This window comes from Crocodylus porosus, unplaced genomic scaffold, assembly GCF_001723895.1.
Source record: "Crocodylus porosus isolate Cpor-Errol unplaced genomic scaffold, CroPor_comp1, whole genome shotgun sequence".
In the NCBI taxonomy this organism is placed as follows: Eukaryota; Metazoa; Chordata; order Crocodylia; family Crocodylidae; genus Crocodylus; species Crocodylus porosus.
The window spans coordinates 21023094-21050354 of NW_017728947.1; the positions used below are offsets into that span (position 1 = coordinate 21023094).

Below are 27261 nucleotides of genomic sequence, written 5' to 3' on the forward strand. Positions count from 1 at the left end.
GCCTCTGCCACTGTCAAGACCCTGCCCCTCCCCCCACCACATGGGCCCAGACTGGCTCCCCCCCTCCCCCCAAAAAGCCCATCTGGGTAGCCTGGGGGGGAAGGGGGGGACTCCCTCCCTAGCCACTGCTGACAGTTGCCAGCTGGTAGTGGGGGCATGGCTGGGGAGAGGGGCAGTCTGACAGCCTCCTGGGAGGCTGCTGGATTGTGGGTGCAGGCAGGTTCTGAACTCTTCCCCCTCCCCCACACACACAAGGTAAAGACCAGTTGGATTCAGTGGTGCTCTAACTCATGGTGATTTGTGTAAAGCGCCATGGGTTAACGCATCTCCCTGACAGGCTGCTTGCCCTTGTGTACACACCCAATGAGTTTTCTTGCTTTTTTGCCAAATCCTAATCATAGACTTGAAATAATTTGAATGGTGTTACCAATAGGTCAGAGACCTTTTAGTTTTTTTTTATTCTCCCATTGTTCCCTGATGTGTTCTGTGAATGAAGTTGTACTTGATAGACGTACGCACAACTAGAACTTTTGGTTCCAAAATGATACCTTTTATTAGACCAACTGGAAAATGGCAAGAAAATTGTCCTTTTCTGCAAGCTTTTGGACATCAAAGTCCCTTTGTTAGGCTCTGGGAGGAGTAGATGGTATAAGATGGTAAAACTTTTTTATACCTCCCTGCCTGCCATCTGACACCTCCACGGAAGGAATTGTACTTGATCAACACATCAAAGAGCTACTCAACACAGCTCACAAAGACACTCATAGACCCAGAGGGACAGCCTTCCATCTTCAGCTCCCTCTGTGCAAAAATGAAGTTTATTTCCTACCTATGGGGACTTTTTACCATCTTGTAGCATCTATACTTTTCCCAGAGCCTGGCGAAGGGACTTTGATCCCAAAAGCTTGTAGAAAAGGACTATTTTCTTGCCATTTTCCAGTTGGTCTAATAAAAGGTATCATTTTGGAACCAAGAGTTCTAGTTTTTTTGTCTTTTTGTCTCAGACCAACATGGCTACCAAGTACACCCTTGTACTTGATATGCATCCCCTGTCCCCACTCTCTCTTCACCCCCTGACCCTGGTGATAGTATTATTCCTATTGTACAACTCTGACAACTGAACAACTATGAAGTTGGAGGATTAAAGAGTCTATGGAAAGGATGTTGGTAGATTCAGATGTTAATTTAATTACAAATACTACTTACTTTTTTATAGCTTTGTAAGTTTTAAAATTTATTGCAATACAGGCAGAGATTGATAAATAAGGATGTCTAACAGTGAGCTACAGTAGGTAGAAGATCATTAATGAGGAAGGAAATTAAAAAAAAAACTCTGAAAGGCAGGTTGGTGTTTATAAAGTTTAAACCTTTTGGTATGCATCTGGAAGTGACTTTGTGTGTAAGCAGGTAGTGCAGGCTGTTTCTGGGGATGGAAGAGACATTGAAACTAGAGTTGTGACTGCATTAACTAGTTCACTAGATGGAAAACTGACTTACCATTTCAAGTATGAGAAAGTGTAAGCTAAATCAAGGAAGGGTTCAATCAGATTGATCTCAATCTGAATAACGAGAAGGGGTAGGAAGAGAGAAAAAATTAAAATACTCATAAGTGCAATTTTTTCATGTAGATGGACTTGAACACATTCTCCTATTAAATCTGGCGGAAAAATGGAGGGATCCAAATTATATTACAACTAACATGAAAATGCTTAAACAAAATGATGGTTCAGTCAGTGGAGTAGAGTGTTTGTAAGGAAAGACGATGATCTGGATAATATATTAATATAAAAATAAGGAAGGCACCATATTGATTCTGTGTGGAGTGAAAAATGTTGAAATAAAGTTTTTTCACTTGAGTATGTGCATTGCCTTGGTTCCAGGGCTGGCCAGACTTTACAGACATCTTTAAAATGTAAAAAGTGAAGGTGGCAGAGTTTGCGTAATCAGGGACATGACAGAAGGAATGGAGAAGACAGTTTCCTAAAATGATCATATGAAGAAGCTAAATTAAAGATCCCAAACAAGATGCAGTAAAGATGGTTAAGCAATAAAATAAGAATAAATTTAAATATGCGTCTCCTGAAGAAAAGTAACTGTATTAATATAAGAATAGTGGCCAGACAGTCACCTCTAGAAATAATTATGCAATAACTTGATTCATCTGTCAACCATGGTATAACCATTAACCCAAGTAGATATTTATTAGGAAGGCAATATATTCTATTCTAGGTTGATTAACAGGAGGTTAGAGAGCAATATTTAGATTAAATGATATATGGCTGAGAGAATAAAGAATGGTATAGTGGATCAGCATGAAAAGGTGAAAAAAAGGAATTATAGATGAGAACAAATGATTTTGACAGTGCCTGTTAACTCTGAACATGACCAGGGAAAGGAAGTCATATATTACTGAGGAATTCTTGGTGACCAAATGGAGGATGAGGAAAGGTAAATAATAAATTTAGATTTGCTAGATGATACCAGCTTTACCACTATAGTACAAGAGATACTGATTTGGATTTAACACGCTGATAAGCAAAATTAAGGGAAATAAAGGAAGAACAACTTGAGGACAGCAGAGACTCAATATAACTAGATAGCTATGAGAGAAAGGGGTAGTGGAACAACTGAAATCTATTTAAAAAGGACCCTTTTACAAAGGTCAGACTGACTAAAGGGGTGTATTCAGACAAGGACGGATGTGCAGTATGTGGCACTTTACATGAAGGCATTCCCTGTGCTACTGCTTTGTACTGCGGGGGCATTTTTTGGCCCCAGGAAGTCCCATGGTCAAAAAAAATCCCATGCCTCCCCAAAAATGGGGCAGTGCTCGTGGTGGCAGTGTGCACCACCCAAAACCAGAGCCTGGATGGCTGAAGTCGCACTCCAGCTGCTGGCCAGGTTTCCTGCTGCAGGAGCACTGTCACTGCAGCTCCCAGAGGGCCCCAGATAAGGCTGTTGGGGCCAGCACAGTTGCTGGCTGCAGCATCCTGTACCCCACCCGGGGTAACTTGCTGTGCACCAGAGCACACGTGGCATGGGTGTTCCTTGGGGACAAGTAACAGTAGCAAACCTTGCTGCTACTTGTCCCCAGGGAAATGCATAGCCCCACTCACTCGGGTGCACCCAAGATGTAAGAATCTGTTTCTGCCATCCATTCTTATGTTACTAACTCCGTGAGAAATACTACTTCTACAGCTTTAGATTTCAGTTTTATTTGACCAGCAGTAAGGGGATGGAACTACATGGGCAGTCTTTGAACTTTAACACATATCAGAAATACATCTCTCTCTCAAATAGGTATTCAGGGATGAGAGGGAGAAGAAAGAAATCATAGTAGGCTTTGTTAAAGATTAAGTGAAAAATTAAATGCAAGACAGAAAGGGTGTGGAAAGTGACCTGGGAAACTGACTTGTATATTTTCATTCAACTTGACTGAAATGGCTAAAAAAGTAGAGCCAAGATGCATGGTGTTTGAGGAAATATTTAATGAATTAGTAATTGCAACACATTGCTGTTTTCTTTCTGGCTTCTTTGTTTTGTTTCAAGTCCAGCATTGAAAATCAGTGAAAGGATACATTGCTTATTTGCATTAGAAAGCACCCTCAAAGAAATCTCCGTATTTTTCCATTAAAAACTCAGGTTAGGTTTCTGCAGTCTGTGGCCTCTGAATGAATGAGACTTTCTTAAAGTATCATTGAGAACACAGGGTCTCTAAAGGGTGTTGGGTGTCTTTCACTTAAATTGGCATCTTGGAGGTTGATGGTATTCAGACCCTAAACTAAAGTCTCTGAAGTCTGTAGTAGGATGTGTAGTGTTGAGGTAAAGACCAGAGGATCTAGTTTTTCAATTTTGTGTGGAAAATAGCAGATTTTCCCCTTTTGTGCCTAGAGCAGAGGGGCTGGACCCAATGATTTCACAAGGTCCCTTCCAGCCCCAAACCTCTGAGAATCAGGAAACCACTGGTGGGGTATGGGCAGCAGGTGGGCATGGCCAAGCCACTAGGGGACTCTACCAGACTGCAGAGCCACAGCTTCCCTTTGCCTCCATGGGCAGGGGCTGCGGGTGGAGCTGGGGTTGTGGACCTCTTGTCTGGATCCTGATCCTGCTGCCACGGAGGGAGGGGGAGAGGTGCCAGGCCCCCCACAGGGGTCAAGTGGGGCCTTCCCACTGTAGCACCAAGACTCCCAGTTGCGCAGTGGGTCTGCCCAGCTCCCCTGCAGTAGCAGGGCCAGGGCAGGGCTCCTTTGGCCTCCCATCATGTTTGTGGCATTGTCAGGCTGGGCCCTCCCCAGCTCACCTGGAGGGAGAAAGAGGCAGTCCGGTCTCAGTGGGGTGGCCTCCACTGGGTGTACTGCATCGTTTCCCCACCCTCCCATGGCGCTGGGAGCACTTGGGGTCTGGGCTAGCCCCGAGGTGGGGCTAAGTGTGTGGCTGGCTTGGTCTGAGGAGGTGCCGTGGCAGCTGGAGCAGTGAGTGTGGCCCCAGGGTGTCCCTGAGGCGACAGCACAGCAGAGCTCCTGGGGGCAGTGTTAGGGTTGCAATATCAACTTCTCAGGCTACAGCTGCTGCACCACTGCCTTTCAGAAACACCCTGGGGTCATGCTTGCCACACAAGGGGCTGATGGTGACCTCTTGGACCTAGTGCCACCTGCTTCAGCTGCCATGGTGTCTCTTCGGTCTGAGCCAGCTGCATGCTCATCCCCGACCCAGGGCTGGGCTAGACACCATGTGGCCCCAGCACCATGGGAGGAGGGTGAAGAAGGCAGCACGCCTAGTGTAACCACACTGCTGGAACCAGACCCCTCCTGGGTTACCTGGGGAGGGCCTGGCCCAGTGTTACTGAGAAGCCTGCAAGGTCCAGGCTGCAGTGGCACAAGCATGGTGGGAGGCACAAAGAACCCACTGCCCTACGTGAGCCCTGCTGCTGGGGGCTGGGGAGGGCTGGGCAGGCCCACCGCATGGCTAAGAGTCTTGGGGTCAGTGAGGACCTAGTCGGAACTTCTGGAGGGACTAGACATGTTCAAGTCAGCAGGTCCTGACTATCTCCACCCCAGAGTGCTTAGGGAATTGGCAAAGGTCATTGCAGGTCCCCTGGCACAGCTTTACAAGTACTCATGGTGCTGTGGTGAGGTGCTGGAAAAGGGCCAACGTGGTCCCCATTTTCACAAAAGGGAGGAAAGAAGACCCAAGAAACTATAGACCCGTTAGTCTTGCCTCGATCCTGGGGAAGCTCCTTGAGAGAATTATCCAGGAGCACATCTGCAAAGGGCCAACAGGGGAGATTATGCTTAGGGGCAATCAACAAGGGTTCATTAGAGGCAGGTCCTGTCAGACCAACCTGGTGGCTGCCTACGACCAGGTCACAAAAGTCTTGGATGCAGGTGTCGCAGTGGATGTAGTCTTTTTTAGACTTTAGGAAGGCCTTTGACACTCTCTCACCCTATCCTCATTAAGAAATTAGGCAACTGTGGTGTTGATGCCTACGTGACCAGATGGGTCACAAATTGGCTGGAGGGCCGCACCCAGAGTGCTAGTGGACGGGTCATTTTTGACCTGGAGGGATGTGGGCAGTAGGGTTCCCCAGGGCTTGGTTCTAGGGCCTGCACTGTTCAATATCTTCATTGGCGATCTGGATGAGTGGGTGAAAAGCACCTTGTTCAAGTTTGCAGATAACACAAGATGTGGGGAGAAATGGGCATGCTAGAAGAGAGGGACAGGCTACAATTAGATCTGGACAGGTTACAGAGATGGGCAGATGAGAATAGGATGGGTTTCAATACGGATAAGTGCAAGGTGTTGCACATGGGGAGGAAGAACCAGCACCATACCTACAGGTTGGGGAACTCCCTTGTCAGCACAGAGGCAGAAAAGGATCTTGGTGTCCCTATTGATTGCTGGCCCATGTTCATCTTGGAGTGTGGGGACCTGGTCAGGAAGGCCAACTGCACCTTGTCGTTCATCCATAGATGCATCATGAGCAAGTCCAAGGAGGTGATCCTCCCCTTCTATGCGACATTGGTCAGGCCATAACTGGAGTACTATGTCCAGTTCTGGGCGCTGCACTTCAGGAGGGATGTGGATAGCATTGAGAGGGTCCAGAGGAGGGCCACTCACATGATCAGGGGGCAGCAGGACAGGCCCTATGAGGAGAGGCTATGGGACCTGAACCTGTTCAGCCTCCACAAGTGAAGGCTGAGAGGGGATCTGATGGCCGCCTATAAATTTGCCAAGGGAGACCAGCAGGCAATGAGAGAGTCCCTGTTCCCCTGAGCACTACCAGGGGTAACAAGGAACAATGGCCATAAGTTGATGGAGAGTAGATTCAGGGTAGACATCAGGAAGCACTACTTCACAGTCATGGCGGCCAGGAGCTGGAACCAACTTCCAAGGGAAGTGGTGCTCGTCCCTATCCTAGAGGTCTTCAGAAGGAGGCTAGACAGCCAGGATCATTTGATCCCAGCATCCCTTCCTGCCCATGGCAAGGGATTGGACTTGATCTGTTTAGGTCCCTTCCGACCCTACCAACTATGAAAAGTCCCACCTGACCCCTGTGAGGGGCCTGGCACCCCCCTCCCTGTGGCAGTGGGATGGGGATCTGGGCACAAGAGGACCACAGCCCTGGCCTGGGCCTGTGCCCCTGCCTGTGGGAGTGAGGGGAAGTTGTGGATCCCCCTAATGGCTCAGCCACACCAACTACACCCTGCCTGGCTCACTCCCTACCAGTGGTCTAGGACCTGTCCCGGTCCAGGAGCACAGTGAAGATGCAAGTGGCTGGGGCTATTCCTGGTGGAGATCACTAAGCTAGGTATATCTTATTGGTTAACCATTTAACCAGTATAATTGGAAACAGTTAAACCGATAGTATTTTAAACCATATTTACATCCCTACCTGTGGGAAGAGCTGGCAAGCAGGGCAGGGGGTTGTGGGTGACACTACCAGGGATGCAGGGGCTGTGGCTTGGAAGTAGGGGCAACAGCATGGGGCATGGACTAGCGTGTCAGGACTGCTCAGGGCCACAATGCAAGGGACGGGAGGAGGAACGGCCACAGTTGTGTTCTGGTGCAGGGTGAGAGCTCCTGCCAGGAGGGAGAGAGGAGCGGGGGGTAGGCAGGGGCTGCAGGTTAGGAATGAGGGGCCCCTGCAGGACTAGGGTGGGGGGCTATGGTTTGGTAGTCAGGTGCACTGGCATATCATGGGTGTTCAGCACCACAAAGCAGAAGGGGGCACAGCTGCACCTGGACCCACATCCTGGTGAGTGAAGGGGGCAGGGGGAGCTCTGATTTCCCATCATAAAAAAAACCCAAATGCTAAAATATAGTATTTAGAATCTATTTTGCTATAATGATTGAGGCACTGGTTGGCTTCCAAACTGCTTTAAAATTGTAGACATCAATAAAGTATCATATTCAGCTGACACCTATGTATTAAGTGGCAGTTTCATTTTCACCTTGGAAAAATACGAATTTTGCGGGTTTAATCACAGAATTTAGGATTTTTTTTATCAGAGAAAACCAGGATCCCTGGTAATGACCAAATACCTACAATAATGTAGGTTGCTGCATCCCTGCAAAAACCCCAAAAGAACAAGCCCCCCCCCCCCAAAAAAACCAACCAAACAAACAAAAAACCCAACCCTCTAAATTAAGCTTATAAATGAGTTAGTCCTTAGGACTTGTCTGTGCTTGAAAATTAATTGGATTAAGGTAGGATGTGAATTTGAAGTCTAACAACTATTCCTGAATAAATTTCTATGTGGATTTCTTATTCCAGTATAAGGCTACCTTGTTCCTGTTTATCTTAATTTTTGAATAGCTATCAGAGAAGGTCCCATGGATATCTACATTCTTATTTCAGATCATGTTCTTGGCTGTTAAGAGAGGTCTGTTTAACTGGCAGCTTTCAGACCTTTCTTTACAGAAAGAAATAAAGAAGGCTGGTAGCCCCTGTTTGACCTAGAAATTAGAGTCTGTGTAGCCCAATTAAGAATGTCCATGTTTCTCTAACAGCTGAGTGCAGGTGGTTAGTTTATACCTCAGGATATTACATTTTAATGTGTGGCTGGAGCTTCATTCCTCACAATGAAGATTGCTAGATAGCCCATGTTTTGTTAAGTTATAAGATTCTGTAACCAAAAATGGAGACCTGCCATCTGCTGCAAACTTTTCTTTCTTTCAGGTTTCTTAACCTTTAGCCTACATAGTCATATTTAGAAAGGCGTTAACTTGACTGCAAGTGGAGCATTATTCATGAGTTTTTAGTTTCCAAATAAGGATTCTGAAGGTTAGTGTTGGGGTAGGGACACAGTTATAAAAGGTCTGGTGTCTTTCCTTAGTGGTAAGGAGGCAGATGGATAAAATGCATCCATCTAGACTGGAAACAAGTGCGATTTAGGAAGGGGTATATCTTTTTTTCATTTGATTGTGTGCTCATATTAAGGAGGCTTGGGGATGAGAGCTGAAAACAGCAGCAGGCTTCCAGGAGATTTTGGGAAAAAAAGCAAAGGGAAACCATGCAGATCTTTAAGCCATTCCTGCAATGGGCCTTCCCCTCTACACTGCCATCACTTTTCTATCTTTCTGTGGCTGCCTGGGTCCTTTGTATTACCATTTATTTACAAATGCACTTTTATTTTCTCTTCCTTATAGAGAGAGACTTCCCCATACAGTATTGTTTCTTCACCATTGTAATAAATAGGAAGTGATGTGGCCCACATGTTGGTGGGAGAAAGTTGTTTCACTGCTTGCCCTGCAAGCTTTTGATGCACCCCTAGGTACCATATAGTGATTGGTAAATTGAGAGTCCAGAGTTATTGTTCACTGCATGCTAAACAGCATTCTTTCTTTCTTTTTCTCTGTCAGGTAATAATACATAGAATGTGTTTTATTTTACAAGTATTTACTGGTATTTGCACGGGTCCTGAACAGGTGCAAAGAGACTATTTACATGTGAGTAGAGAGAATATGGTAGAGCAAGGTCTCCTTTTTCAAACTTCCCCATCTCCTATTTCCTTCAGCAAACTGCAGTGTTTTAAAGGGACTGTGGTTCACTCCCTGCTCAGGCATCTATGGCCTGTGTGTGGCAGGTGTGACTCCTTTGGATTACAAGGTCACCTTTTTGGGAGACAAGACCTTTTTTTGTTGAAGTGTTTCAGAATGAAGACGGTAGAAGAGACGGGTGACTGATTCCCTGCCCCACTTCTCTACTGCTTTCCCCCTCTCACCCATGCCCAGGATAGTAACTTGTGTATTAGGAGGAATATAGCTTAACTTTTGGCTGCAGAGGTAACAGGTGGGGCTGCTGTAGAAATAAGCAAGTGTAATAATACTCCATTGTTGGTGCTATAAATTCAGCAGAAATACTTGCATCTGTATTTATTTAATCTGGAATCAGTGAGAGACGAGATCTATAGGTGTACATAACCACATTCAGAATTGGCTTCCTACACAGGACAGTGGTGTAACTATAAAAATAAGTGCAAAATAACAACATAGGTTATAATATAATTATTATTATAATTATTATTACAGTTTTGAGAAAAATATTTTAACATGGTTTTTCTGTCAGTTTTCACTTTCCTTATCTCGGAGTTCCTTTTCTGCTGCTTGTTTGTTGTTTATCGTTAAGCTTATGCTTTTTATCTAGCTTCTTGCATGTATTGGTGTTCTGTTTACGGAGGTATTTAGACTTCAGTTTCATCTCTGTCGTTTATTTGATCAGAACATAAGTTAGTATCAACAAAATAATAGCTGGAAGCAGCCTGGTCATCAGGAAAAGATCTGATCCAGAACACTGTTTTGAGTAATGAAAAGCACAAGTGGATAAGACTGGCAAACAGTGTGTGTTGGTGATAAATAATTTATAGCCAGGCTATTTTATTTTGGAAACCAGTACCTTGAAGTATCCCAATCTTTACTGGCAAGGGTTTTATTGGATCTTTTATTGGATCAGCTATGTAGTTGGGTTAGAGTTGGACAGGCTTTTGAATGCTACGCTACTGATCTTTATTTAAATATGCCCTTGCTTGAATATACATTTTAATACAAACTTCCATGAATTTTTAATGAGGAGAAAACTAAGACCTGTAATTATTGTTCAGAAAATCACACTTAGAATAATGTGTTTTTTTCACATAGATTTAAACTGCTGCTATATGCTCTTAAGGTTTTGCGTCTGCGGAACTGTTTGTGATTAAATCCATCGTTTGCTAGCAACATTTCTCTGGACATGTCAGCTGTCTTGTCCTGGTGAACAAAGCCCATGATAATTTCAACTGATGAACACCAGTTCTCTACTGTGATTATCATGGTACTCCATGATAATCTAGATTAATTGTTAAGAAACCAGTTATTCCTATTATGAGTAACATCTGAGGACTATGTATTTTCAGATTTCTTTCCCCTCGGGTTACTTGGTCACTCAGCTAGGTTTGAAAGGAGGATATGGTTTCTGAAAGGCATATTAACATAATACCACCTCTTTCTCCAGGTCCTCAGCCTCACCTTTTTCTGAAAATATTAAGGAGTAGGCTACATCCAACAGAGGCACAAGTTGAGCATGAGTATGGAGACATTTTGATGTCAGATTAGCCACATGCAGGGAGCTCAGCTGGAGAAGGTGTACTGGGGACATTAGACTTTTTTGCTTGGAGTTGGTGGTGCACCGCATTCATGAATGAGAGGTGGTCTCTTATTGAAGGTGTGCTAAGGACATGAGGAGGTAAAGAGGGCAATTCGGCTGAGGAAGCTTCTTCCTTAAGGAGCAGATACTTTACTTACTCTTTGCAAGTCAGCACAAATCATTAAAAACAACAAAAGCCACACCTTCATGCTTGTTTTTATAGTTTTTAACTTTAATACTACAAATAAAATGAAACAAAAATAATGTGCTATGCCCATCATAAATAACACACATCTTTTCCAAGTCAATGAAATCATGTAGTGCTGCACCATTACTTTTCCCTTGAACGCTTATGAGGCTCACTGATTTTAATAATTAGGAAATGTACAAGCACGTCCCAGGACAGAGTTTGACCCTGTAATTGTGAAATCATGTTACAAGAAGCTTACGTTATAGTTTTGTAATAATGTAATTGGAAAATGAAAACTACTTCCTATTGGATGCATCACATTCAAACCTGAAATGAAAGTTTCAGTAAAGTAGATGGCTTGATCACAGAACTAAAAGTGAGGCACTTTTCCCATTATGCTGTAATCCAGGCATGCTTGAGCTCAACTGTATTGACAACTGTACAAAAACATAGTAATGCTTCTTCTTTTGAAGAGTTAATAAATTGATTTAAGACAGGGGTGTCAAAACACATGGAGCTGTTGCATTTGGCCTGCAGGGCTTCTGGAGGGGCTGGGAATTTGGGAGGGGTGATGGGGGGAGGCAAGAAGAGGTGGGGCCAGTTGCTTAAATCTGGGTATGGGAATGCATTCTGGCAATGGGGTTTGAATAATAGCTTTGGTGACCCTGAACTGTTGCTGCTTGCCCCACAGCTGGGGTGGATCTGGATCCAGACCACGAGGCTCTTTGTGGACCGGATCGAGCTTAGTGTCACACAAGTCTGACACCCCTGATTTAGAAGAATGGTCTCCCATCTGTGGCCCTTCACTGTCATATTGCCCATGAGATCCCATGACTTTGCTGCCGCAGGAGATTTTGCTTTCAGATATCCGTTTTCCAGTAAATTCTGGTGCCTGTAGCATGTGACGTGCTCTCTTATTTTTGCCCAAAAGCTAGTGGAGGTTGGGGCAGAAGTGAAGAGAGAAAGGACAAAAATTGCAACACAGTTACAAAGTGACAGTATAGCCTCACTGTGTACATTTTATCCTTAAAGTTATAAATAAATGCAAGATTATCAGTAATTCCTAAATTCTGTGATCTAGACTTGATCACTGTCTGCTGGGTGTTTGGGGGTAGCATCTCTCCCTCCATTTCCTCATCAGTGAGATGGGGATATTTGACTCATGAAATTGTGAATTAGTGTTAAAATTCATAAAACTTTATACCTAGATACAAATATGTAACATTTAAATAGCTTCATATACCCTCAATCACAGCAACAATAGAGGGACAGATCTTTATATTTTTCAGTTAAATTTTAAATTACCTTCAGTATATTATTGCACTACAACACAAGCTGCAGCCAAGAATTTGTAATATTCTAATATTAAAGGTCAAAATTAGAGGTGACTGCGTTAGTTTGCATCTTTTTGCCTTCCCTCCCTTCAAACACAGGCAATATCAAGTCAAGTCTTTTGACCCCTTCTTGTACACATTATTTCTGAGTTTTGTTCACTGAATCTCTAAAAGTTGGAGATAAGTGTTGTTCCTTAAGGATTATTTAGGAAACAGGAGTGTAACACAAAAAAGTAAAGAACAGAGAGTGCCAAGGTGGCAGTGGAAGTAACACTCTTTACTGGACAACGTAAATTCACAGTAAACCTTACACATCAGTAGAGTGGACAGAAGTTAAGTTTACTTGCACTGCCTTCTGTGTGACTTCTCAGTCTATCCCAAAGTACTGATAAGGCTAATATTAAGTATCTGGCATGTGATTCTTTGGCAGAATAGTGGCTAGAAGCAAGAGGCTCAGACATACTGGTTTTATGATGCCTTTATTTCTTACAACTTCGTATGTGGAAAGAAGAATACCCTACCCATAAGCAATAAATACGAAAAGTCTTCTGCTGACCTCATCCCTTTATAAATAGGGAGTAACTCCAATAAAATTCAGTAGAGGTACACTGGTATAAGGTACATGTGAGTTTAGAGGTAGCTACAAAAATTGCTAGTTGCACTTTTCATAGATTCATAGATTGTAAGGGTGGAAAAGACCTTGGAAGATCATTGGGTCCAGCCCCCTGCACCAAGCAGAAAAGATAACTGGGGGCCAGGTGACCCCTTTTGCAGATTTCCAGAGTAGGTGATTGCAGCATCACGTCTGGAGGAAGCTTATTCCACAGTCTGGACACCATGACTCTGAAGAAATTTTTCCTAATGTTGAGTCTGAATTGATCTTCCAGGAATTTGTGGCCATTACTCCTGGTTTTCCCCTTGGGTGCCCTGGTGAGCAGTTGTTCACTGAGCCCTTGATGTGCTCCCGTAGCGTACTGGTAAGATGCTCCCAGGTCCCCACTCAGCCACCTTCTCCTCAGGCTGACTTTTCTTCACTAGGAAATTTTTAAAGAAATTGCACATTTATCTGTGGACTTTTAGAATACTTTTTTTCTTCTAAACATATCTTTTTTTTCTTGTTCACACATTTCTTCATTTTTGTCTTTCTCAATCGCCCCCAGATGTTTAAAAATATATACATTTTGGAGCTGGTGGATTTTCATGCTGCTTGAGGCGAAAATGGCCTGCTGCTTTATCTTAAATACATGAGTAGAAAGGGGTACCAAGAGTGAAATACTATCAGGTCCATGGTAGTTGACTTTCCTTCCTTTGATATACTTTTAAACGCAGTCCTAACTTCCATAGATATCTTTATTTTTTACATGTGGACAGACCTTTGTCTTCACAAAGCACAAGGGCTGGAGCGCTGGAGTGGGGGGAGGGAGTGGGAATGATATCAGGGACCTAGTTATGGTTCTTGGATCTTGAGGCTGGTTTCGTGCTATCTCTGGCCCAAAGCAGGTCAGAAGCATGCTAGGTCCTGCTCTAAATGTTCCCTACTTAAAATAGTCAGAGTGCTGCTATTGCAGCCTTGACCTGCCCCTTACTCCAGGGAAAGCAAAGAAGTGTGCTACATCTTCATTGCAGTCATGAGCTAAATTTACTTCTGGGTGCTCATACCTAATAATCCACACATCTAATCACTATTGAAAATCATAGGAAAACATCACATTCTCAGCTTTGGACAAAGAACATTGACTTGAAGTCAAAATACTAGTCAGTTGTATTAGCAGCCTTTGTCTGAGAGCAAGAGATGGAAGAAGCTGACTTGTTCCTTCATATAGTAACAATATATGCCAGCACAGAATAAGCTTGCCTGGTTAATTTTGTACGCATTTTTATACATAGTTATCCAAAATATTTTTAAAGTAATTTGCCAAAATTGGGCCACTTTATTTAAAATCCATATAAATTGATGTTCAATTGTGCTTCTCTTCGTGGGTCACAGCATGTGTGTTGTCTGGAACCTGACATACCCTCACACAAAATTTGTAGCACACTGGTAAGCTACAATAACAGGCCTCCTGTGCACTCATCCATAAAACCACAAGATTTCTGAGTTCAGTGGTACACAAGATCACCTTGTCATGCTGTGTGAAAACCTTAATTGATCTGGGATCTTTGTGTTAACTGTATGTTGCCTGATCGTGGTAGATATCTGCATGCACTCACTGTTTGTGTGTCTTATTATTCTCTCGGACAATGCGAATCACTGAAAATCTGAGAAATGGTTCTTTTGCATCTTTCCATGGGAGTTCAGATGGGCCCTTTGTCCTTCCCACCTTCTGCTGCTCCCACTGTTTTGGGAGTTCTGCACATAAGTGCCCACAAAACTACTGGCTATTTTTATGTAAATTATCCAGTGGCAAAGTAGTAGACTTATCCATTATTTTTGTCTTATCTAAATAAACGACTTGCTAGAGTTCCCATTTATGGAGTTGAAATTTACATATTCAGTAGCTACTAATTTACATATTCAGTTTTAAGGTTGGTGTCTTTTTGCTGATAAAAGTGTACAGGAGTAAGTGCAGGCAAACAAAGACAAGACGAGTAATCCTCTACATTAGAAACATGAAACCAAATAGAAGAGGACAAAAGGACATGGCAGTGTGTTAGTTGCTTAGCCACCTCTGGGGAGATACTGAGGGCTTTTAACTCTCATTACGTTTAATAAGAGTTAAGGGTTTTAAATGGAAACACTCAGTACTTTGGAACCCCAATACAAAGGAAAATCCTGTGTTTTCAGAACTTCCAAACTTAACAGTTATGCCCCAGCACTCCTTTCTCCAACTGGGAAATACAATTCATATTTATCAATTAGAAAGAAATAGAACAGAATCAAAACTCTTAATGAAAGTTTGCAGTGACTGACAGGCTTTTATTGAAGTAATTCAAAAGTATCAGGATAAGCTTTTTTTTAAAAAGAGCCAGAGAAGTATTGTAAGCCTGCAATTGTAAGCGGCTGTGAGAAAGTGAAACTCAATACATACCCATTCCTGGGGATATGAAAAGCAGAAGTGTCTTATCACATGTACCCTAGGACAGCAAGGACACACTCACCTTTTACTTTTTTCTTTTTTTAAGTATTAATAATATTGTATGATGGAGCAATACCTTTCTAAGCTCAGCTATTTCTGTAGTAACATCTGAGTGCACCAAATGCAAACCTCACCAGAGGTACAGAAAGCATCCATGTGAGAGAAACATGTTTGCTTTGGGCCAGGTCCTGTTCCACCTATTGAGTTCCTAACTGAATTTAGGTGCATAATGTGAACTTTATTCCATCCTGCTCATGTGAGTGAAAAAATGTTAATGCTAAAGGTGAGTGGGTCCTCTTCCTCATTGGATCTTAGGGCTAAAATGGTGGCGGGATAAAAACATACTAACAGTTTTCCAAGGATTTGAGAAAGGTGGAATGAGATTTCATTAAACACCAAAAGTCCCTGTAAATATTTAATGGATGGAATAGGACTTTTTCCTTTGTGGAAAACCACATTGTCATGGGATCCTACAGCTTAATTCTCCACCAGTTTGGATCTTAAGGGAAAAGAGTGTACGTGCTCCTATTCTAATGGCACAAGTGCGAATTATGGAATGAAGTGCAAGGCAGTGCAGAATCAGACCCACAGGCTCAGTTCTCTCTTTCCTTATTTGGCAGTCACATTGCCCATTTTTAATTTAGTCTGTTCATTCTGAAATTTATTTGTAAAGGTTTACAATTAGATAGAAACCAAGTGGCTAAGAAATATGAGGAAACAGAGCAGGATCAAGAAGATGGGAGACAAAACGCATAGTAGCATCCCTGCACAAGAGTAGCATCTCTGCCCCATATACCAATTAAATCCTAATAGGTGGGAGTAAACCAAAACAGTTGCATGTAAAGGCTACTTTTGAAGTACTACTGGCTACTGAACTTTCAGTAAAATCGCAGGAGACTCGCGTGTGTGAATATAATTTGATTAACTTATTAGAAACCTGTAAGTTAGAACAGTAACTGTCCAACGCTTTCTCCTATCTGTGGATGCTAAATGAATGGGAGGTAGCAGTATCAGGTAAAAATAAGAGTATTTACTCTAGGTCTCCTTCAGAGAGAGGAGGCCTTCCTCCTACAAACTCTTTGTAAAACCTACTTCCCTAATGGTTTAAACCAAAAATGAAAGAAAATATAACTGTGCTAAAACAGAGTTTACCTACTGTGCACATATAACTTCCTACTTCAATACCCCTTGTAGAGACTGAAAAGGTCAGGGGGGTGTTATCTTCTGTTTTGCTACCAACGTACATTTTGGAAAGCCCTGAGAAATCAAGAAAAATTGGTTTTGAAGAAAAAGAATAAAACTATGACTTTTCCCACCCAATTTACAAAGCAAATATTTTGAGGTTAAAAAGCAAGATTTGAAGTATTCCTCACTTTGTGGTGATGCTAACTGTATGTGTGTAGAATAACAAACACTTCATCAATCTGGGAAAACACCAGACTTAAACTCTCAAAGAGAATCAAAAGCTTTAGGTATGATGGAGCCGAATATTGAAGGGCACAATCCTCATTTTTCTGTTTTGTTTATAAACAAGGAACCTAGTTATAGCCTCAAATCTTGCTGCTTTAGAGCAAGACTACAGGTTGCCTAGTACATGTATGCAGATTTAACCCACTGATACTTGGTCAGAGGTTTGCTAATCTGTACCTGCCTGTAGCTCAACCTGTTCTGTGGGTAGGTGAGCATGGGATATAGTTAACTACTGATCTGTGTCCTATTTGAAAGGCAACATATACAAATAAATCAGTGCGGCTGTATTTTCTACCCTTTATTTGTATAATACTTTAAGATTGTGTTGCTTCTGTATGTGCATTATTTGTAAAGCAGTTACAGTGGGGAGAGTGGGGGAGGAAGAAGTTTTTTGAGAGGAATATTGCATATCATGTTGAAGGTTGTAAGACTCATGACTCTTCTAATATCTTGGAGAAATGAGTCCCAAAGCTATGTGGCAAACGATAAGAAAGACAGGTGCCTTTCACTTCGGTTTCTCATTTTCAAAGGGATCAGTTTATCCCAGGTGAGCACAGCTACAATCCTCATCAGTTCAGTGTGAGGAACATGAGCCTGCGGTAGTCGGGACACCATGTACTGAAGGTCTGACTGATTGGTTTAATTGGATCCAGTACAGTATGGGGAGACAGCACAGAGTTCAGAGTGCAAAGCTAATGTGCAGTAATTTACTTCCGTTAAAGCCAGGTTTAGGACAGAGATGTTATTGATATCATTAATAGGTTTTTTAACTATCCTTTAGAAAATATTAGCAGATCTAATATATAGTAAAAGATTATTAAAAATGAAAATTTGCTATTAACACAGAAGCAAATAATTCATGATGGACATGAATCTCAGATGAAGCTTGTCAGAGTTTATAATTCACTGTAGACATAGCTTTTGTTCATAAGGTGTGGCTAAGTATGTGAAATATAAAGCAGGATATTTAACCAATAGGTATTTAAAATTTATTCTTACCTCTGGAAATAGGAATTTACTATAACACATACTCTTTCTGCTTCTCTATAGATTAAAGCAAAAAATTATGACAAAGTGGAAAAGGTGAGTTCTATCATAAATTCTATTCTTCATGTAATTTTAGGCCCTTATTAAAGTATTCTTAGCTCCATAAACATGGAATACAGGTTTCCCTCGCTTTTTGCGGATTCTGTATGTGCGAATTCACTCTTATGCAATGATCCTTTTTATACCAAAAATTACTTATATGAAAGGTAAATTCACTCTTATGCGATTGGTGCGGTGGAAGCCTACTGTCAGCTGCTTTGTGCAGTGCATTCTGGGTGTGATGCGCCCCAAAATATATTCCCCTGTGTGGATCTGCTCCTCATTCGTTGTCTGCAATATGTTTTTCTGCAGTTGCCATCCCCATTATGGTAACATTCACCACCATCCTGTGCTTGTGTGTACTGTCTGCTGTTGGCGAGTACCAACATTGTTTTCTAAAAGTAGTAGAAACGGGTCTGGGGGTCAGTACAGTCAAGGTCTTAGAACGTATCCCTATTTCTTACATTTTAATGTGAGTTCCCTTTACGTGAATTCTAATTGTGCATCATTTTCCAGGAATGCATGTACAACATAAAGCGAGGGAAACCTGCATATATTTATAAGGGATTCAGGTTTCTTGTGATTAGGCTAGGATAGTAGTTTGGAAAGAACTGTTGTTTATATTGAGTATTTTGTCTAGTTTGCCCAAGATTCTTAAAAACTATGATTGTCAAAATTGGTTATATTATTAACATGTTATAATCAGCTCAGCTCAGTAATTCTTTGATATTTTATCCCTATCCTTGGTAATTTTAGTTCTTTCTAATACATTCCAGCTCTTATTAGCCACGTTTTTAATTGAGGCTTCAAAGAATTTAATGTATATAAACCTAATCTCTGTTCTTGATTCCTGATAACGTTTTCTTAATTTGTTGAACAGTTGTTTCAGAGATGCCTTATGAAGGTTTTGCACATTGATTTATGGAAATGTTATCTTTCATATGTACGAGAAACCAAGGGGAAACTACCTAGTTACAAGTAAGTACAAATAGTTTGGTCTCAATTCTTTAGTATGGTGAATGTCTTCCTTTTCCTTTACAAGGCATGGAGTAGGGGTTCCATCTTGGAAAAAATCAGTCTCTGAACGTGAAGATCTGATCATAATTGGTCTTTGAAATATTTCTGCAGCTTGAAAACATTTTCTCTGAAAGACTTTTTTTTTTAATGCATACCTAATTCATGATTTCATGGATTCTGTGAAATCCACAGTGGGGGGGAAAAGTTTACAGATAATAAAATATTGGCTCACCAGAGGAAGCCAGTAGTCCGTAGGCAGGCTGCCTGGGCAGGGAAGGAGGAAGGGGAGGTTGCCCACTCAAAGGCCTGCGGGCAGGATGACTGCCTGTCATGTGACTCTACCTCTCCAACAGTTGGCAGCAAGGGCAAGGCTGCATGATGGACAGCACTCACATCCCATCAATGGTGATGGGTAGGATCACATGACTGGCAGGCAGCCTTTGCAGCCAATCAGTGATGAGGGGTGGGGCCAGTAGGCCCCTGGACCAATCAGAGGCATCGGGGGGGGCCTGTTGCACTCTGCCTGGAAAATGACTGCTGACCTCGCATTCTGCCTGTGAATCAACAGGCAGCCACCATGAATTAGGTAGGTTCCTACTTACTAAGTATGTGCTTCCAGTTCCAAAAAAGTCTCAGGGAAGCTGAACGGTCACAAACTCCTGCAAGACCATTTCAGGCTGGACATAAGGAAGAATTTCTTTACTCTCCAAGCCCCCAAGGTCTGGAACAGTCTGCCAGCGGAGGTGGTTCAAGCACCTACACTGAACACCTTCAAAAGTAAATTGGATGCTTATCTTGCTGGGATCCTATGACCCCAGCTGACTTCCTGCCCTTTGGGCAGGGGGCTGGACTCGATGATCTCCCGAGGTCCCTTCCAGCCCTGATGTCTATGATGTCTATGAAAGCTTACAATAAAGGATGAAAATACTAGAAAAATGGAATAAAAGTAGGATGAAATAAATGTCCCCTCCCATGCCCCCCAAGACCTGCAAATTCAAAAGTAATCTATCCAAACCCACCCACCCACTCCCATTTCATTGCATCTGACCTTATGATATGAAGTTGTCGTGCAATGGCAGACTAGCTAAGCTAATCATCATAGGTGGTAATCTGATCAGGCAGTTGCACATAGAGCAATATCGGGTAGAAGAAAAGAACACTTGAAGTGGGGAAAATCAGCCTTGTTGACAATACACAAGAACAATCCACAGAAATGTGTGAACTACGGAACAATTACATATTTTATCCAAGCAAATTCCCTTCTCACAGTTGTTCTCAAAAGATTTAAAATCTAGTAGGCTGGTTTCTGCAAAGATGATGGAATAGTGCAGCAACTCCTGTGTCTAAGGCTGATAGTACAGAGAGGTTGACAAGGAGATTTTCAACTGCTTCATTGACCTAAATTGGCATTTAGCTCAGCATGGCAGGAATGGTATTGATGTGAACTGGAAGCTGCTTGCACTCCTGACAAACATTTACAAAGAGGAGAGGTTGGGATCAGCAACAAGGTAAATGACTTTGTTCAGTATGATAATGGGCATCCCATTTGTTGTGTTTTGAAAGGCTGATGGATTTACAATAGCCAGAGGCCTTGTGGTAAATGTTCAGAGCAGGAGGATAAACACCTAAATTTGCTGCTGATGTTGATCTGCTGGTCAGTGAGAATAAAGGCTTACAGAGCCAGGTCAACCTTTTGAGGACTAGCAAATTATTTGGTTGTCTTCGTCTGCAGAAGACCACTGTCTTTGCCCTGCCCACACTGGAATGAAGAGAACCATGCGTTCATTAAAGTAGACCGCAGCAAGGTGGACTGTTTTCAGCACCTAGAAATCTTCATCCTATGAACAGGGACCAATTGCTAGAAAAGGGATTGTGAGGAAGGTCAGGTGGTATAAACAGCTTTGGTCAACCTGTAGGTGATGTGGAGAAACAAGGGAATGCACTTCGATGTGTGTGTTCTTGACCCTCCTCTTTGTGGTGGCAACATGAACTTTCAAGAAGGCTAACACAAAGAGAGCAAGCTTTTGAGATAAAATGTAACAGGCAGTTGCTCATGGTCAGCTGGTGAAACCATGTCAAAAGCAAGACGATCCAAGTAAGGACTGTTGAACAAGAGTATTGTTGACACAGTAGTGAGGAAGTACTGGCTTGTTGACTGTATATACTGGATGAAGGATGATTCTGCTTCATCCCAATGGCTGTGCCCTTTGGCCCAATAGGGTGTTACGGATTGTGAAGGAAGATGCTTGATAGTGTAACAGAATGATGTGACATAGATGTAAAGAAGCTATCTGCTGAAATGCATGACAAGGCACAAGGGAGAATTAGAGTATGATGCATTACAGGCCTCTATTATCTTTAGCATATGGGACAGAGAAAGGAAAACAGCGTTGCCATACTCATACTCCAGCCAGCATAGCTGAGTAAAGTTGCTTCTCTGAGATGGATCCATAAAATTTAGACATTGAAAAGATCTATTCAAATATCAGGTGCTTTTCCCTGCCAGTGAGGAATTGCACCCTAGCAAAATTTCCTATTGCTTGAAATTAGTCAAATCTTTCTTCCTAGTCAGGTTCTATTGTTTTTCTCCATTGAGCCTTGGTGAGACATACAGCTGACACACAATAACAGCCTTAAAATAGTTGTGCAGTTGGAGGACTATCTTAGAACTTAATATATATCACGGTGTTTGAAAGAATGTTTAGATGTGGATCTTAAACATCCCTTTTCTTGATTTCACCTATTTCTCCTACTTAAACTCCTTTAAATTGCTCTAATTCCTTTCCATTTTTGGGGTTGACCCCTTTAAGTAGCTGTAGGTCGTATCCTTCTTACATAATTATCACTTAGTGAAACTATATATATGCTCAAGACTAGAACTGTTAAAAAATTGTAACTATTTCATAGAAAGGAAAAAACCCATATTTTTAAAACTCTTGAAACGTTTCAATTAAAAATGAAAGTTGACTTGGGGGGGGAAGGGAAGTTCCTTCATTTTTACTCTCGTACAGCTTTCCAGTGGTGAAATACAAAAAGAAAATGTAAAAAAAAAATTAAAAATTAAGGGATCTGAGGAATATGAAAATTGAGAACAAATCTTTTTTTTTTCTTGTTGAAAAATTGGGGGTGATAATAGAAAACCTTTTTATTATTCTTAAAAAAGATTATTTTGATTTTTGTAAAAAAAATTAAAATTAAGAATTTTAGTCTAATTCTGTGTTTTTCAGAGGAAACAATTTTTTAAACCTTACTTTTTTGTTGTTTTTTTTCTAAACTTCCCACTCTTTGTTTCTTTTACACAATAATGCTAAGTGTATTGGTTAGCCAGAAACATTTTTGGACCTTCTGGTTGTATTTTTTCTGTCCCTGGTACATGGCATATCTGATTTCCTGTTACCTAAGTAGAAAAGGCCCCAGGCACAGTCACCGATCCATTAGGCCAGCTACTGTTTTCTGCAAATATTTCTTACTGTTTATTTAAAATTTGTTGCTCAAAGGAATATTTCAAAAGTATTTAGTAAAATGGTTGAAACCTAGTATTCAGTGTTTTCAATATTGTACTTTTTTCCCCAGAGAGAAAATGGCTCAGGCATATGATTTTGCTCTGGATAAAATTGGCATGGAAATCATGTCATATCAGGTATATTTTATCATCTAAGCAAAACGTATTTCTAACATTTTAATATACTAACAAATAAAATGCAGAAATGATTCTTGATTTTGCTTATATATTTTTACATAGATCTGGGTGGATTACATCAATTTTTTAAAAGGCGTGTAAGTATTTTTAAAGTATTTTTTAAGTCAATTTATGTAACATTGATGTTTGTACAGGTTGCAGTCTGTAACTGCTGACATGTTAATGTCTCACCTCACTATTTAGAGAAGCTGTAGGATCTTATGCAGAAAATCAGAGGATAACAGCTGTTCGTAGGGTTTACCAGCGAGGTTGTGTGAATCCAATGATCAACATAGAACAACTCTGGAGAGACTATAGCAAATATGAAGAGGTAATTAAAAAAGTAAAACTTGTTTTGTTTAGAAAGTCTGGTCTTAAAACATGGACTCAGTATTGTACCTGTCTTAAATGTATGTGCACCAGGAAATCAATACTGAAAGCTCATGTTTTCTATGTGCAATATTGAGCTCTTTGTGCATGCTTGCAAATATTGTAAATGCACAGCATGTTAGCTGATTAGGGGTACTTTTATATTTCTTCACTTGCAGATTTTTTGTAGTAGAAAACATGTTTCCTTTGCTCATTCACTTTGCCATGATGTTTATATCCACCAAGGGAATGCCAAAAGACATGGACCCCAAGAAGTTTCATCCAAAAGACTTTATTAGCCTTTTTTCGGTTCTGCATTAGAACCGAAAAGTCCTGTGCCATCATTGCAAAGTAGCAGTCACCCTCTCCGATATCAAAAACTATTTAGGCTCTCTCTGGATGGTAGAGAAAAGTTGAGAGGTGCTACCCAGGAGGGGTGGATGGTAGCAGAAAGGCCATTGCCACTGATAGTGATGAATCTGAAATGGATACTTAGTACCTAGTTGTGGCAGCCAGGATGCATTGGATCTCTTGGCAGACAACTGTTGGGAATTCGGAAAGAGGGCCAAGTGACTGCAGAGGGCGTATTTATTTATTTGGGCTATTGAATTCTTCCAAAAACCAACAGTAGAGGTGTTTTAAAAATCAACCAGTTGAAGCTTAAACTACATGTTTATGTAAGATGCCACTTGTGAGATTTCATCAGAGGCCGCTACAACTTTGGCAAAAGTTAATCTAGTCTACTTTTCTACAAGTCATTTGATATGCAAAAAACTCATAGTACCACTTCACTGAATTTAGAGCACTGAATTGGTGGCTGTGTAAAGTTTGTGTCACTTTGTAAGATGATCATTGACACAACAGAAGGAAAGTTAAGAACTCATCTGGATAATCTGCAAACACAAGATGGTCCTCGGTGCTCAGAGCTGCTCGACTCGTGAATGGTATTTTCCCCATCTTGCAGATCACTGTAGTGCAGGTAGTAGCAGACAGCATATCAACCGTACACTGTATAAATAGGAAAAGGGCACCCACTCTCCTCCCTCTGCAGAAAACAATCAAGCTGTGGAATCAGAGTCATCGTTTGGAGCCAGGAGCCACTTTACACACATGGTAAGCAGGTAGCCTGCCACCAGTCACAAGATGATACCACTACAAAAATCTGTCACCAAGCTAATTATCTATCAATGCAGAAGAGACCTTGGGACACCAATTGTCCCAGCTTCTATTCCAGAAGAGGCATGAGCACATCTTCCTCCTTTAGTGGAAGTAAATCCCTCCTCTACAGATTTCCACTAATGTGAGGAATGATTGCCAAAGCCACATAAGTCCAGACCATGTTTATTCTCAAACCTTCCTTCTAACTGAGCCCATTCTGGCTGACAGACTCACTGCAGAGTACGCAAGCACTGGTGAGGTTCTCAGATCACCCCGTCCAATTGTAATAAAATAAAGGTCAAGTATTCCATCCAAATCCAAAGTCACTTTTTACATGTTAAGCAAATTATGACACAGAGCAGATTGCTATCAAGTGGATAGACATAGTCCTTCAAATGTCAAGAGATTTTTGTTATGATTACTTCAACACAGCCTGTGCTGATTTCAGTTCTGAAGTTTCTTGATGATTTGCTGCTACAGTTAAAATGCTCTAAATTTTTTTTTGCTCTTGCTACCATCCGTGTCAGGCTTCTTTCTTTGAACTATGATTTAATAATTTTTAGGTCCTTCTGGAATGGTGTATTGTTAATTGCTGTTCACTTTTTCTCCCTAGGGAATCAATATTCACTTAGCTAAGAAAATGATTGAAGATCGGAGTAGAGATTATATGAATGCTAGACGGGTGGCTAAGGTATGGACTCCTGTTTACTTCATCTTTATGCTACCTAATTCTGTAGAAGCCAGATTGAATTTAGCTTAGTTAAGATTTTCAAGTACAGTTAGTGTGCAAGGCTCACAAAATTGCTATTGACAAAACAGGGTAACAACCTAAAGGATTAAATAAAAGGGATCTCTTCAAGAGTGTATATTTCTGTCTTTGATTTAAAACATTGATACCTTTTCTTCTTCAGGAATATGAAACTGTTATGAAAGGTCTTGATCGTAATGCTCCCTCCGTCCCCCCACAAAATACTCCGCAGGAAGCTCAGCAGGTTGACATGTGGAAAAAATACATCCAGTGGGAAAAAAGTAATCCTCTGCGTACAGAAGACCAAACTCTCATAACAAAAAGAGGTAACATGATTAGATAATAAGGTCAATACTTGATGCTCTGTAGCACTTTTGAGACAAGGATGACTTTCAGTTGAAGCAATAAAGTTCATACTCAGTGTTCTGCTATACAAGAAGTTGGTATCAAATCATGTGTTTTTTTTCTTCATGTTCTTGGACTATATGCATTTTCAGAACTGTTCTTTATTTTGCCTCTAAAGTTCTGGCTGAGCTACAGCTGGTACATTGGTTTCCTCTATCCTCTAATAGTAATAGCCATGTGCTGGTGACCTTCCTTTGAAAGGCTGGCACTCTTCCTTGTGGAAGAAGTCAGATACAGATCCTTCAGCCTCTAGGGCTCTTCACCTCCTCCTCTGTGAGGGAGTGTGGTTGGGTCTGCTTTTTTCCTGCAGGCTGTATGCAGGCAAAACATATTGCTAGTTGTGCCTTCTCCGTTTTGTTCCCTTTTAGAATTAGTTGTGTCTGTATTATTGTGTGATACTTTGCTAGATAAATGTGTAACTTAAAACAATATTAGTAACTTTTATACAATTATAAAACTTCTTTTGCTAGGAAGACTTATCACTTAAATTTTTTTTCCCTAGTTATGTTCGCTTATGAACAATGTCTTTTGGTCCTGGGGCATCATCCCGATATCTGGTATGAAGCTGCACAGTATCTTGAGCAATCCAGTAAACTGCTAGCTGAGAAAGGGGTAAGAGTCTAGTGCAAAGCTTTCTTCCTTTTTTTTTTTTCCTGTTCCATTTAATTTGTTTGATGTGATGATATAATGCTGTTAATTCTTCCTGAGTAATTGGGAACCAAAAAGGAAAGTATATATTAGCATCTTAAAATATGTAGCCTTCAGAATTTTAAATATTGTTGAATAAAGTGGATGTCAAGGAATAAAAAAATTGCACTTAGGAAACTTAAGAGTTACAGAACTTAACTATAGCATTAGCATTGAATGTTTTGTATAGTAAAAATATCAGTATTTTGTGGAAGATAGATAGGTGAGTACTATAAAGTGAATTGCCAGGTCCTGATCATTCAAATATTTATGAACATGTGAATCTGTGTGTGAATACTCCATCTAAATTCAGTAGATCTATTCATGTGTGTAGTAGTTTATAGGCATGAGTTACCGCATGAGCAGGGCTTGCATTTTTTTCCTACAGTTTCATTAAGTATTAAATGGCTTGTTATGATGTTTATTGCAGGACATGAACAATGCTAAACTGTTCAGCGATGAGGCTGCTAATATTTATGAAAGAGCAATCAGCACTTTACTAAAGAAGAACATGCTTCTTTACTTTGCCTATGCAGACTATGAAGAGGTGAGTAAAAAGACTTTCATATGGACACAGGCTTCCATGGGACAAGATGCCTTCTCTCTAAAATTTATTGAAAAGCATTTCATATCCAAAACTATTGTATAAGGAAAATATTAGTCTTGCCAACCTTTTTCTCCTCTTTTAGAACTTTTTAGGCTAAAAAAACGGTTATGGAAAAAAATACGTTCAGACTTTTCCGTCTTTCCACTTAAAAACTGAATATATTTTGCAAAGAAGTAGGACATTGGAAGCCTATCCTAGAGGCAGACTTCCAAAAATCTCAGCTTCTTTTCTTGTATCTTAATCTTACCTAAGTGTTGTGAGGCTTAATGTTCCTGTGACCATGGCTAGGATGGCAGAATGAAAGAGATCACATCCCCTCTCCTCCCTCAGGTATATTGAGGAATTTGCCTAGTTAACCCTATAGCTTTATTACATTGACTCAGTAATAAGTGATAACCAGCCTTGCACATTAACTGTTGAAGATGGGGCCCTGCCCTATCCACAAATAGTCACAGATAAGGCCCGTGAACTACTGATAAGGTAAACCAGGTTGTATTGTGGCCACTTACTCATACCAGTATGAGAAAAACATCATCCTACTGGGGCCTTGGGGTCTTTTTGCAAGCAAATCTCAACACAAAAGAAATGATCCCTCCTGCCTTGCCAGGAACAACTTTTGCATCCTGAATGTATTGACTGTCCAGCTTTCATTTAAGACAACCCGGTGCCATGGGCAGAAGGGACAACTAGAAACCCATAAGCACTAGAGTGAGGAAAGGGTTTCCTTGGCTGTCCTGCCTGTTGGCTTTGTCCTGGGTAAAGGAGACAGTCTCAGGGTTCCAAACTCAGAAATAGTCGGTGGGTTCTGAACTC

General features: G+C 41.3%; 1 protein-coding gene across 1 annotated transcript in view; it reads left to right on the top strand.

Annotated features, from left to right (window-relative positions):
• The window catches only part of CSTF3 (cleavage stimulation factor subunit 3), an 80381-nt gene that overhangs the window by 40999 nt on the left and 12121 nt on the right, over positions 1–27261 (top strand). Inside the window, exons 4-12 of the mRNA XM_019551331.1 lie at positions 17743–17775; positions 18659–18756; positions 22369–22435; positions 22538–22572; positions 22679–22805; positions 24615–24692; positions 24913–25075; positions 25657–25766; positions 26272–26388. Coding sequence (XP_019406876.1) covers positions 17743–17775; positions 18659–18756; positions 22369–22435; positions 22538–22572; positions 22679–22805; positions 24615–24692; positions 24913–25075; positions 25657–25766; positions 26272–26388 — 828 coding nt within the window. The remainder of the gene's footprint in view (positions 1–17742; positions 17776–18658; positions 18757–22368; positions 22436–22537; positions 22573–22678; positions 22806–24614; positions 24693–24912; positions 25076–25656; positions 25767–26271; positions 26389–27261) is intronic.